This window comes from Phyllobates terribilis, unplaced genomic scaffold (assembly GCF_046119375.1).
Source record: "Phyllobates terribilis strain yellow unplaced genomic scaffold, ASM4611937v1 Scaffold_7__3_contigs__length_470593459, whole genome shotgun sequence".
Classification (NCBI taxonomy): Eukaryota; Metazoa; Chordata; class Amphibia; order Anura; family Dendrobatidae; genus Phyllobates; species Phyllobates terribilis.
The window spans coordinates 24,288,154-24,302,314 of NW_027362767.1; the positions used below are offsets into that span (position 1 = coordinate 24,288,154).

General features: G+C 44.7%; 1 protein-coding gene across 3 annotated transcripts in view; it reads left to right on the plus strand.

Moving 5' to 3' along the window:
• Window positions 1-1,056: 1,056 nt before the first annotated feature.
• Window positions 1,057-14,161, plus strand: part of LOC141153485 (alpha-1-antitrypsin-like) — a 75,548-nt gene continuing 62,443 nt past the window's right edge. For 2 of the 3 annotated variants that reach the window (XM_073638316.1, XM_073638317.1), the window contains exons 1-3: window positions 1,057-1,194; window positions 7,750-7,844; window positions 12,801-12,896. In XM_073638316.1, coding sequence (XP_073494417.1) covers window positions 1,126-1,194; window positions 7,750-7,844; window positions 12,801-12,896 — 260 coding nt within the window. In that variant the 5' untranslated portion in view covers window positions 1,057-1,125. The remainder of the gene's footprint in view (window positions 1,195-7,749; window positions 7,845-12,800; window positions 12,897-14,161) is intronic. The other variant, XM_073638318.1, reaches the window with a different exon arrangement.

Here is a 14,161-nt window from a genome sequence, read left to right on the forward strand (position 1 = left end):
TTTTGTTTTTGATTATTTATTTTACATTATACACAAGTCTTTACCCTGGAAAGGATGTTCCTTAACATATTTCAAAGAAAAGCAGTTTCAGTTTCGTTTTTGAAAGTTTTATTATGAGCCCGTAAAAGTGGCTTAATACCTCTGACCACGTTGTTGACAGCAGTGACCTGGGGGTCAGAAATGATTCTTGGGGCGATGCCCATACTTTCCCCATGTCATTTGAGCACTGTTACTATTGTTTTGGGCACTTTTTAGGCTTTCTACAGACTGCCGGGGGTGCTGCCGCAAAAATGCTCGGGTCTCCCATAGACTAACATTGGGCTCGTTGCTCGGGTCGAGCACCAGAGTATCACGGCGAGCTCGGCCCGAGCTTCGAGCACCCGAGCATTTTAGTGATTGCTCAACACTATTCCCTATTTATCATTTTTCATTTGGTCTAATGAAAAAAAATATTGATCGACCGCCCTGTTAGTCATTACAATTTCCCCCCTTTTAATAAAAGAAAATTTATTGTAGCAGTACAGTGAGATTCCCCTGATTTCCATTCCAGGACTTTTATCTCTCTATGATCTCACCTAGAGAAAATCAATATTTTTTGTACAATTTGTAATAGAAATAAATAAAAATAAACTTTTTGATCGGTGGGATAATGGTTGTGAAGCAATGCCGTGCTGCACTTGGCCATCGCGGTGCGCAGAGTTTCGGGTTTATGTTACCGGCCACCACATGTGTCTCACCCCCAATAATTGTATAATGGCTCATTGCTCACACATCATCGATAAGATAAAATCATCCCATAAATATAGACCCGAGCGGGAAGAGATCGGCTAATTAGTCAATTCTTACGAGATGTTGTCTGCGCCCGTGCACTATTCTCTGGGGGCCATTACTTTACACATACTGGGACACATTATGGTAGTGATGACCCTGTGTGACCCGACTGCTGGAATAGAAGGATCTCCGCAGACTATTAATCCATTGTCTGATCTGCACAAACAGTGTAATGTTTATTTCCTCATACGTGATGAAATTTGCAGGAATTGGCAGGATGATACTGGAGCATTTACCTTGATCTTACCTGAGGGATGGATTCCTGTGTTAGGACAACACGTGTCCGATTATATAATGTCAGGATATATCCTCCTATATATAGAGGAGAAGTCTTCACACCTGACATCCGGACACTTGGAGCGGCTGCAGGTGAGTGATACATTGTCATCGTTACTCCTAGAAGCTGTTACATTTCTGTCTTGTAACTGATTGTAGAGTCTTTATGCAATTAAAGGGATTTTTTTATCTTTATATGCTGAAACTTCAATTATAGGGCAATACATTAGGTCATGGACGCCTCCCGCAATTATTTAACAAGCGATTTATAGCCTCACATTCAGTTCAATAACTTTTTCATGTGTTTTTGGGAGATGTTAAATTGATAGATGAGGGGGTCCTACAATCAAATAAACCATATGGTATCTAGTGTTATGTTCCTTAATGAGGGTCCAGGAACCACTGGGGTCTATTTTTATAAATGGATGTTTAATAATGTGCTATGTGTTATGAATGGAGTTATAGATCATGTCAATGAAAGGCTTAGATCCTGTGACCACTGGCAGCGGCCCCCCACCCCCATGTGAGCAGGTAATCGACACTAGTTTTCCCCAGATAAATCCAGCAGTTTGTGAATATAGAGGAATTAGAAATTAGGCGTTAATTCTAGATAACCCAAAAGTGGAGCAGATGTTTCCCACTCGCTTCACTTCTAGCATCAGGTGCCAAACCAGAACCAGCGAGAAGGGCACCGGCCACTATGGCTCCGCAGAGGCAGGACGTCCACCTGACATTAGGGAAAACAAGATTTTGAGGTTTCCTATATAATAATATGAGTTTACCACAATCCATTCATGATTGGAGAACCTATTAGTGTCTGTGGGTAAAATCATAAAAGTTCATCCTCTGCAGAAATAATATATATATATATATATATATATATATATATATATATTCATGTTCATCCAAGCTGAGAGCGCATGTGTATGGTGTATGGCTGAGGAACCACGGTTAGATTTTATGGTCACCTTCATGTGTATTTGGGCACCTTATGAGTTTGTTCACCAGTCTCATTATTGCACTTTGCTTTTCTTGAGGTCCTGATGATCTCAGGAGGATCCAAATCACAAACATGTAAGATTTATTTCAAACTATAATTGCAAATTATTTTTCTCCATCAGGGGTTATTGCCTGAAACCCAGAAAAATGGGATTCAGATGTGACACCAACAAAGCCATTCAATACAATGTGTCAACTGGAAGCAAATATCTGCGGCATTATTGACTATAGAAATGTCAGAGTCCCGACTTGCAGACTTTGGGCTCCATTTGCCACATTATACTGAATGGCTCCGTCAGGGTTCTGTCTGAGTCCTGTGTTTCTGGGCTTCAGACAGTAAAGGAGGCAGGAAAGTAACGTGAAATGCGTATAACTCCCTCTGCTGACCTGTAGTGCGCAGATCTCATATTCCGCTCCTGGCGCACACTTACCACCAGGAACCACAATAACAGCTCCTCACGTGTAGAGATCTTGGCTCCTCCTTGAGGAACTATTATATTTGCTCATTACAAGTTAATATTTGCAAATAGAATATTGTGCACAATTAATGGCCCCAGACCACAAGAAACACGTCACAGAGCTGAAGGGGTTCAAAGGCGGCAACTAAAGGAATAATGGAAAGGGTGGACTGCAGCACCCAGAACAATGGGCAAAAACAGGGTTATTTAAGTATGGAAAGTATAAATACTTTAAAGCTCAGTGCAGACTCTCTTCCATGATCAACTTATACCCAGGACTATATCTATAACCAGAGAGCATCTTTTACTCCAACATAGAAAAGGATTCTTTACTGTAAGAGCAGTGAGACTATGGAGCTCTCTGACGGGGAAGATTTCATGCTGAATTTGTGTCACCCAGGGGGGTATAGGGGGACTCGGTACCCGGGCCTTTTATCTTGTTTAGGAGGTCACGGCAGTCGGATCCCGAGCCCGTACTCTGGGTCTCTCTTTAAAAAGGGGTTTTAGTGTACAGTTTGTCTCGTGATGCCACCTGTGGTTTCCGGTAATGGTTACCGGCACTGCTGCAGACCTCGGGGAGGTGATGGGATGGCTGCTGGGATGTTTCCGCTCTCCACAGGCTGAGCAGGCCCCCGGGGCAGTGTAAGTGCAAATGGTGGTGATGCTGGGGGTTGAAGTGCAGGAGAGATGGTGCAGCAGAAGTAACTGACAGAGACAGGGGATTCACTTCAGTACCTTTACTGGTACGGATGTCAGGTACGGTCCAGGGTACTCGGTAGGAAGGGTGTACTTCAGGACTTCTCCCCAGTGAGTGGTTATAAGGCCTCCTGGTCCCTGTCTCCCTCTCTCTAAGTTCCTGGCCAGCCTGCAACTGGGCCTAGCTTCTGTGTCGTGCTATTCCTTCACCTGTCACTTGGTAGTAGGACCTTTATCTGGCAACCACTATCCCTGGATACCGGGGCCTTCGTGGTTCCTAGTCCTGTCAAGGGTTTAGCTTCAGGTCGACCAGGGACTCCTGGTATGCCGGTGATCCCTACTGGGTATAAAGGACCCTGTAGGCGCCGACCCGGTGTCCGGTTTGTGTCTTGGGGTGAGCCTATGATGCTCCTCTGCCCCCTCAACTGCTCTCTCCTCTCCTCCTTGCCTCCGGCCACACTCGGGGCCCTCAATACAGCAGCAGACCTGCTGCGTCTTCACTGCTCTCAGTGGCGGCACACTCTCTGACTAAACAACTCACTGACTGCCTGGCTCCACCCTCCATATATATATATATATATATATATATCCCTATCCGGGCTCCCTCTTATGGTATGAGGTGGAAGGATGGAGGTGTTTGTTTGTAATGAGGGCCTCTTGTGGAGAAGTCTGTCCATGCACCCTTTTGGGTCCTGCTCTACCTGTGAACAGCAGGGTGCCACAAATTCACTAAAAAGAATACATAAAGGACTTCAGAGCCTTAAGTGTAATTAAGTTATGAATTAGGGGTTTTAGTTTAATGGAAGGACCAATCATAAGCAGGAGGCGTTATGAAGCCAAAAAAAGAACACGTTTAAAGAAGGTCAGAAGAACATGGCTCTCCTGTGAAATGTAATGATAGACAGCCCTGATCTGAGCCCTGATCTCTGCCCCTACTGTGTAGAGTACAGCTGAACTGAGTAATCTTACAGCAGTCATTGTGGGGGGAGGGGAAGCGTAGCAGAGATTAATATGATTATGACACGCCCACTGGGGCCGTGGGCTACTGTGCGCTGGGCCGATCTGTTCTTTTGGGATAGTCACGGTGGCGTGACCCGGTCCATGGCCCTGGGCTGTCAATAACAGAGGGGAATAAAGTTTTGGGGATAAAGTTTTGTGACGCCACCCATGGTATGCAGCTATAGGTGGCCACCGCTGCTGTTCAGATCCACTGGGGCAGTTGGTGACGCAGCAGAGATGGTTCATCTCTCCACAGGTAGGGCTAAGCCCCAGGGCAGTTAAAGAGGTAGCTTTGTTGTTGGTGTAGTGCAAGGCAGGTGATGCAGCAATTAAGTCAAGGACACAGCAGGGTGCAGTCTTCAAGTTTTTACTCAAGTTCTTATCATGTTCCAGGTTACAACTGCCAGCAGGTTATAAGCACCCACCGAGTCCTGTGTTCTCCGGGGAAGTGATCCAGCAAACTCTCAGATAACTTGGGTGCACTTGATCGGGACCCCCTTCTTGAGTACCTTTCCCAGGTTGTCTCTCTCTGCGCTGGCTTTCGCCCTCCTGCCCTGCATCTCACACACAGTGTCCCCAGCCAGTGGTGCGGTCCACTCTGTCCCCTTGGTCCTATATGGCCACCTTTTCAGCGAATGTGTGTGGTTTTGGCTACGGCACTTAGAGATACTGCAGCCTCCGGTTTGCTGAGTCTTGCAGTCCTCCACTAGTCTGGGGCCGGTCCCCTACTGTGACCTGATCCCTTCTCCCGACAACGGTCGGTCGTGCTCAAAGGTGGACTCCGCACTTCCCGTGCCTCTAGGATCCCTTCTCTGTCTCTGGAACCCTTCTCTGACTCCCTCACTCTTCTCGTTCTCTCTCCTACTGGGCCCCTCTGACTGGGTCCTCACTCTGTCTGGACCCTACTCCTCAACGGTCCTCACTCACTGGGCCCTTCTAGATGTTTCTACCAGTCTTTTTATACTGTCTGTCATGTGACCTACGTCACTGTCACTCTACGTGGTCCCCTCTACCTTCAGTCCTTCCTCGTGTGCTCCCCTAAACTACTTCCTCCACCCACCGCCTCTACCTAGCTCCCTCCTTCAGACAAGGACTGGGACTGTGGTCTCCCTCAGGAGCAATCACGCCCTTCCCTACTGGAGTGATGTGGTGTTGGATGTGTGTGTGTGGGTCCCAGGTAGTGCTCCATCCTTACCCGAGAGTGGGGTACCACACCTCTGGCTGAGATGCAGTACCTCTGTGGCGACTGGACCCGCAGGGGCGCCACAATTACAAATACCTTCAACTTTAATTTCATGGCAGTCAGTGTGGGGGCAGGAGGACACAACAGAGCTAATAACCTTGTGAGAGGAGAACTACAGAAGTGTTTGTAATCACTCTCAGCTCAGATCCCCTCCCCTCATTCTAATTGAGATGAGATGAAAACTGAAAGTGTAATGACACTCAGCTCTGCTATATACCACACTGTGCTTGCAGAGCTCAGGGTAGGGCTGACTGTCATTACATCTCACAGGTGAAGGCAGGTTCTTCTCACTTTTTAGGGGCGTGTCCTTTTCCCCCCTGTGTGATGCCACCTGATTATGATTGGACAGCTTGATACAGAGGAAAATGTACACGCCCCAAGAGAAGAATCACTGTGAAGAAAAACCACATGGCAATTGGCCATCGCTGTTGGCAGAGTTTTAGAGTCATGATACCAGTCGTCAATAATTACTTTATGGCTCGCTCCAGGGGCGTCATCCTGCGACATTGTAATATTTCACACAGGGCACATCATTGATAAGATACAGTATAATACAGTACTGACCAAGTTTGGACACACCTTCTCATTTAAAGATTTTTCTGTATTTTCATGACTATGAAAATTGTACATTCACACTGAAGGCATCAAAACTATGAATTAACACAAGTGGAATTATATACTTAACAAAAAAGTGTGAAACAACTGAAAATATGTTATATTCTAGGTTCTTCAAAGTAACCACCTTTTGCTTGGATGACTGACCCCATCACTCTTCTTCTTGGTCAAATAGCCCTTACACAGCCTGAAGATGTGTTTTGGGTCATTGTCCTGTTGAAAAATAAATGATGGTCCAACTAAACGTAAACCGGATGGAATAGCATGCCGCTGCAAGATGCTGTGGTAGCCATGCTGGTTCAGTATGCCTTCAATTTTGAATAAATCCCCAACAGTGTCACCAGCAAAGCACCCCCACACCATCACACCACCTCCTCCATGCTTCACGGTGGGAACCAGGCATGTAGAGTCCATCCGTTCACCTTTTCTGCGTCGAACAAAGACACGGTGGTTGGAACCAAAGATCTCAAATTTGGACTCATCAGACCAAAGCATAGATTTCCACTGGTCTAATGTCCATTCCTTGTGTTCTTTAACCTAAACAAGTCTCTTCTGCTTGTTGCCTGTCCTTAGTAGTGGTTTCCTAGCAGCTATTTTAACATGAAGGCCTGCTGCACAAAGTCTCCCCTTAACAGTTGTTGAAGAGATGTGTCTGCTGCTAGAACTCTGTGTGGAATTGAACTGGTCTCTAATCTGAGCTGCTGTTAACCTGCGATTTCTGAGGCTGGTGACTCGGATAAACATCCTCAGAAGCAGAGGTGACCCTTGGTCTTCCTTTCCTGGGGCGGTCCTCATATGAGCCAGTTTCTTTGTAGCGCTTGATGGTGTTTGCAACTGCTCTTGGGGACACTTTCAAAGTTTTCCCAATTTTTCGCACTGACTGACCTTCATTTCTTAAAGTAATGATGGCCACTCGTTTTTCTTTACTTAGCTGCTTTTTTCTTGCCATAATACAAAATCTAACAGTCTTTTCAGTAGGACTATCAGCTGTGTATCCACCAGACTTCTGCACAACACAACTGATGGTCCCAACCCCATTTATAAGGCAAGAAATCCCACTTATTAAACCTGACAGGGCACACCTGTGAAGTGAAAACCTTTTCCGGTGACTACCTCTTGAAGCTCATCAAGAGAATGCCAAGAGTGTGCAAAGCAGTCATCAAAGCAAAAGGTGGCTACTTTGAAGAACCTAGAATATAAGACATATTTTTAGTTGTTTCACACTTTTTTGGTAAGTATATAATTCCACATGTGTTAATTCATGGTTTTGATGCCTTCAGTGTGAATTTACTATTTTCATAGTCATGAAAATACAGAAAAATCTTTAAATGAGTAGGTGTGTCCAAACTTTTGGTCTGTACTATATATTATTACTGAATCATCACATAAAAACAGACCAGAGAGGTAATGTCTGTGCCCGTGCCACTGTACACTGGGGGTCATTATTTACACATCCTGGGACCACACAGGATCTTTTATCAGTCTGATGACCCTGTGTGACCCGACTGCTGAAATAGAAGGATCTCCGCAGTCTATTAATCCATTGTCTGATCTGCACAACCACTGTAATATTTATGATGAAATTTGCAGAAATTGACAGGATGATAATGGAGCATTTACTGTTTATTTTACCTGCAGGAAGAACAACAATCATCTGATTGTATAATATCAGGATATATCCTCCTATATATAGAGGAGAAGTCTTCACATCTGACATCCGGCTGCAGGTGAGTGATACATTGTCATCGTTTCTCCTAGAAGCTGTTACATTTCTGTCTTGTAACTGATTGTACAGGTTTTATGCAATTTAAAGGGATTTTTTATCTTTTTATGCTGAAACCTCAATTATGGGCAATACATTAGGTCACAGATGCCTCCTGCAATTATTTTATGACCAATTTATAGCCTCACACTCTATTCAGTAACCGCTTTTTGTCCTATTAGGAGATGCTAAATTGACAGATGAGGAGGTCCTACAATCAGATACACCGTATGTTATCAAGAGTCATGTTCCTTAATGAGGGTCCAGGATCCTGGGAATCCTAGTTGTTTTTTTTTTAAATAGATGTTTATTTTACGGTGCAATTCCGAAAATAGAAAATGATCCATTTGCTCTCCCCACGATCCACCCGCTAGACTGCAAATAAGGCCACGTTCACACAAGAGTACTTTTGGTCCGTGAGATAAACTGACAGCGCTCCGACCCATGTTAATTAATTGGACTGTTTCGCTAACCTTTTTTTTTTTGACAAATAAATGTCAACGTGAAAAAACCCCGCAGTGTACATGAGGATATTCTGTATTTCAGATGAGACTCGACTATTCAAGTCTATAAATGCAGTAAAAAATCAGATCCCGTACAGATCAGCTGTGTAGCATCCGATTTTAATGGATACATTTAATCTTGTGAACTATAATAAGAGCTAAAAACAAATTATACAGATGTGGATGAAAATCGGACATTAATGTAATATTTATCACATTTATCCCTGATGTGCGATTATGGTGAACAGAGATCACATGAGCAATTGACCTGTAAAGAGAAGGTGAGAGCTCGTCCGCACCTGATGATGCAGGACCCAGATGGGGCAGAGCTGAGTTTCCCATGGAAATCTTCAAGGTTGCAGCCTGTGTGTGTCACTGTAACTAGAGATGAGCGTTGTTCGAATCGAACTGTTCGCCAATCTCAAATTCGAGCTGTTTTGGGCGGTGTTCGAGCCGTTCGGCGAACACGAACGATTTGAAAAAAATTCGGCTGTTCGAGGTTATGTTCGATAACTGTTCGTGCACCAAAATCGTAACTGGATTTTTTCACAGTAATGCTGATAATCAAAGTTAATACGCAGTTTGAGTGTACAGCGGGGCGGGGGGAGGGGCAGGGGATGGATCTCTGCAGGAATAATGAAGATCTCCATTTTTTTTTCTCTTTCCCGCATTTACAGTGGGGAGGTGCAATCTGTCAGCCTATCAGCAGCGCACACACGGAGCGAAGTGCTTTTTTTCACACAAGCAAGGGCATGTGTCATTGGCAGTGTATGTCACATGTCCTTGCCCTATAAGACCAAGCCATTTTCCCCGTCGCCACCATTTTTTCACTGCTGCAGCTGCGTGTTAGATGGCACCGCTGTTGCTGTGTGCGCTATACTTTCAGTGTTAATTTCAAGCCAATTTTCTCAGAAATCTACAGATAGCTTGGGAGTAGGGAATAGTTGTGATTGCAGTCCTTTTCAGGGCTAGGTTACAGCATTTCCTAGGACTTTTTGCCAGGCAGGTCTGTGCCAGTGCTGTGCAAGTGTTTTTCACAGCATTTGGCTAAATCTAGCTAAGCAAATCCTTTTTGGCCTCTTGCAGTGTGTGTTAGTCAGTGGAGTAACGTATCTGTGTTGCAAGTGTGACGCTCTCAGCCCTGCCCTGGGAAGATGGGGTACTCGAAGCCGGGTCAGATGTTGAGAAGGGGGATGCAGTCGTGGCCTGGACCCATTCCGTGCCCAGGGCCGTCACATTAAAAAATTATGTTAGGGCTTTCCGTGCTGAGTGGTAATTGTCGACTACGCCACCTGTGGTGTCTGGTGATGCGCCACCAGTGCCGCTACAGTCCGCTGAGGCCCGTTGTCACGGCGGCTAAAGTTCTCGCTGCTCCCCACAGGCAGAGCATGGCCTCAGGGCAGGCAAGGCGGGATGAAGGGGGGTAGTAGTGTGAGAGTGCGGGCACCGAGTCGCGTGGTATGGCGCGTAATGAACAGTCCGGAGGCCATAGGGATGAATTTCCAAGGCTTTACTCACAGTTCTCTTAAGCAGCGCAAGACTTCTCCCTGCTCCTCGCGGAGTCCTGCGGCCACCAGGGACGGGGGTCCGACTACCTCCGAGGAAGTCCAGTGTTTGGTAGCGACCCTACACCAGAGTTTTCCTGCACTACAGACTTCACCCTTTCCCATCTGTGCGTGTGTAGTAGATAGGCCAGGTCTCCCTCTGAGCTCCTCTCAGGTGTAGGGCTCGGGTGGCAATTCCTCTCCATCCGAGGCCCGGCGGGATCCTCAGGGCCTAACCGGACTTTCCCGTCCTGGACGTAGAGTACGAGGTCGGGTGTCAGGGGCCGGTACCCCTCTCGCAGCTGGAATCCCTCTGAATAGATCAGGTAGGCGAGGACAGGTGGCCTGCTCCGCTCTGTCTGCATCCTCCCCGGGACCCATTTGCTAGGGAGCCACACTCTAAAGCTCCCGGGCCTTCTTGATCCTGGTCCTTGGCCGGGTTGAGACATTCCTTGTCTGCACAATACCTCTCGTCCCTAAGATTGGGGTACGAGGGCTGCGTCCCATGCCGGTGCAGGCCCACACAGGATCTGCGCTCCCGGAGGGAAGTCACATTACACACAGTATTTGACAGCACACAGCACGACCACTTGACAGACACACTGTCCGAGACCACACAGGTCAGATCATCCGCCAGTAGACCGGACAGGAGGACCAAGATCCAAGATGGCATTCTATTAAATATCAAATTAGAAGTGTCACAAACTAACTGTTCCTCCACCCACACCCACTAACTGGTTCCTACCACTTTGTGTTCCCCAGTCTCCCTGTAACCAGGGGAGCAGCATCTAGTGCATACTAGCTCCCTCTGGTGGAGAAATGTGGTGTTGGATGTAAAAGGCTAGATTACTACCATCACACTGGACTTACCTCAGAGGAGGAACACCACACTCCATTGAAGAAGTGCAGCATTCCTGTGGCGGTCGAACCCTCAGGGGCACCACACAAGCTACACCAACTGTGTATAGAATACAATTTTTTTTACTGCAACTAGCCAAGTAAAACCTTTTGGGCATAGCATCATTATATTAGGCCATCTATACTAACCTCCACCAGCTTGAAAATTACAAATAATTTTTAGCTGCATCTTGCCTAGAAAATAATTTTGGGCATAGTAGCAGTGTGTGGTACTTATTCTATTAGTCCATCTATACTAAGCTCCACCAGCTTGCAAATTACAAATAATTTTTAGCTGCATCTAGCTCGGAAAATAATTTTGGGCATAGTAGCAGTGTGTGGTACTCATTCTATTAGGCCATCTATACTAAGCTCCACCAGCTTGCAAATTACAAATGATTTTTAGCTGCATCTTGTCTGGAAAATAATTTTGGGCATAGTAGCAGTGTGTTGTACTCATTCTATTAGGCCATCTATACTAAGCTCCACCAGCTTGCAAATTACAAACAATTTTTACCTGCATCTTGTCTGGAAAATAATTTTGGGCATAGTAGCAGTGTGTGGTACTCATTCTATTAGGCCATCTATGCTAAGCTCCACCAGCTTTCAAATTACTAATAATTTTTAGCTGCATCTTGCCTGGAAAATAATTTTGGGCATAGTAGCAGTGTGTGGTACTCATTCTACTAGGCCATCTATACTAAGCTCCACGAGCTTTCAAATTACAAATAATTTTTAGCTGCATCTAGCCTGGAAAATAATTTTGTGCATAGTAGTAGTGTGTGGTACACATTGTATTATGCCATCTATACCAAGCTCCACCAGCTTTGAAATTACAAATAATTTTTAGCTGCATCTAGCTCGGAAAATAATTTTGGGCTTGTAGCAGTGTGTGGGACTTATTCTATTAGTCCATATATACTAAGCTCCACCAGCTTTCAAATTACAAATAATTTTTAGCTGCATCTAGCTCGGAAAATAATTTTGGGCATAGTAGCAGTGTGTGGTACTCATTCTATTAGGCCATCTATACTAAGCTCCACCAGCTTTCAAATTACTAATAATTTTTACCTGCATCTTGCCTGGAAAATAATTTGGGGCCTGTAGCAGTGTGGGGGACTTATTCTATTAGTCCATCTATACTAAGCTCCACCATCTTGCAAATTACAAATAATTTTTAGCTGCATCTAGCTCGGAAAATAATTTTGGTCTGTAGCAGTGTGTGGGACTTATTCTATTAGTTCATCTATACTAAGCTCCACCAGCTTGCAAATTACAAATAATTTTTAGCTGCATGTAGCTCGGAAAATACTTTTGGCATAGTAGCAGTGTGTGGTACTCATTCTATTAGGCCATCTATACTAAGCTCCACCAGCTTGCAAATTACAAATAATTTTTACCTGCATCTTGTCTGGAAAATAGTTTTGGGCATAGTAGAAGTGTGTGGTGCTCATTCTATTAGGCCATCTATACTAAGCTCCACCAGCTTGCAAATTACAAATAATTTTTACCTGCATCTTGTCTGGAAAATAATTTTGGGCATAGTAGTAGTGTGTGGTACTCATTCTATTAGGCCATCTATACTAAGCTCCACCAGCTTTCAAATTACTAATAATTTTTAACTGCATCTTGCCTGGAAAATAATTTTGGGCATAGTAGCAGTGTGTGTTACTCATTGTATTAGGCCATCTATACCAAGCTCCACCAGCTTTGAAATTAATAATCATTTTCTTCCCAATAGTGGTAGCAATAGAAATATGGGGCGCTCGCCAGGCTAACAAAAATATACGCTTCATAACAAAAAACACCAGCCTAGTGCACTGCATTAATAAGATGGCATCATCGTCTCTCCCAGTGCTAGGCCTACTACGCCGGCTAGCATTCCTCTGCCTAAAACACAATGTATGGGTACGCGCTAGCCACGATGCTGAGGGGTCTAAAGCTGCTGCTAACGCTTTATCACAATTCAATTGGCAGATTTTCACAGAGCTCCTCCTCAACGCCGACCCATCGGGCAACAGTTGCCCTCCCTATGGGATCTAGCGGCGAAAAGTTGATGCCATTAATCAGAGCGTAAGTTGCCCAGTCGACGTGGCAAGAATACGGTAAGGCATGGGAAGAGTGGACACGACTAGTAGCAGGCAGACGGGTTGACCAATGTGAACAAGCCAGATTACAAGTCACCATAGAATTTCTCCACCAGCTAATGATGAGGGGCATATCAGGGGCGTCAGCGCAGCGGTGTCTGACTGGAGTAGCATTTCACTTCTAACTACTGAATTGGGGAGATGTGACAAAGAGATTCATCATCAGACAATCCATAAAAGGGTGGAAAAGGGGTCAGCCAAGTCAGGAGTGTAGACGTCCCGTCCCGTGTCACTAAAACTGATTTCTAATATCATATCTAGTGTTGAGCGATACCTTCCGATATCAGGAATAGTGTTGAGCGATACCTTCCGATATCGGGAAATATCGGATCGGATTGGATCGGACCGATACCGAAAAAGTATCGGATATCGCCGATTCCGATACCGGAAACCAATGCAAGTCAATGGGACATAAATATCGGAATTAAAATAAACCCTTTCTTTCCTTGTAGGTTATTTCTACATGAAGGAAAACAACTAAGAATAATGTAGAATGTATTGGGGGAGGTGGGGGAGACAATAAAGGCATAGAGGTTTAGCCCAGTCAAATGGAATAGCAGGAATTAATATTTTTTTATTATGTTCTGAGTTACGGAAATATTAACTATGTTAAGTATTTTTATATTTTGTCAGATATTTATGTTTCACTACTTCCATGCTCTTCACCTTCTTTTTTACTTCTCCCACACTTTCTCCTTCATCATCCTCAGCATCTTTTTCATCCACTTCTTCTTCACCTTCTTCTTCTTCACCTTCTTCGTATTATTCTTTTTTTTACATTCTTCATATTCTACTTCTTCATCTTCTTCATATTCTTCTTCTTCATCATATTCTTATTTGTGACAGGCATTCCTGTAGTTGTTATCTATAAAAGGTTGGACATTACACCTTTCGTTCTGCCCGTCACAAAAGATTTACAACAGGATTTGTCCGCGTTCAGTTTGGCCTGCAGCAGCAGGTCTTTTCCAGGGGCACCACGAGGAGGAACGGACTCACCCCCATACACTGCTTAGTCATCTTCTGCTTATAATTTAGATATTATCTTTTGCTCTGATTTTTAGTCTTATGCTTAATGTTCTTCCGCTTTTTGTTCTGCAGCTTCTTGTATTTCTGCTTCTTGGTTTTCTGTCTCTTGTTTTTCTGTATCTTGGTGCTTGTCTTCTCTTCTTTGTCTTCTTGGTCAACTTCTTC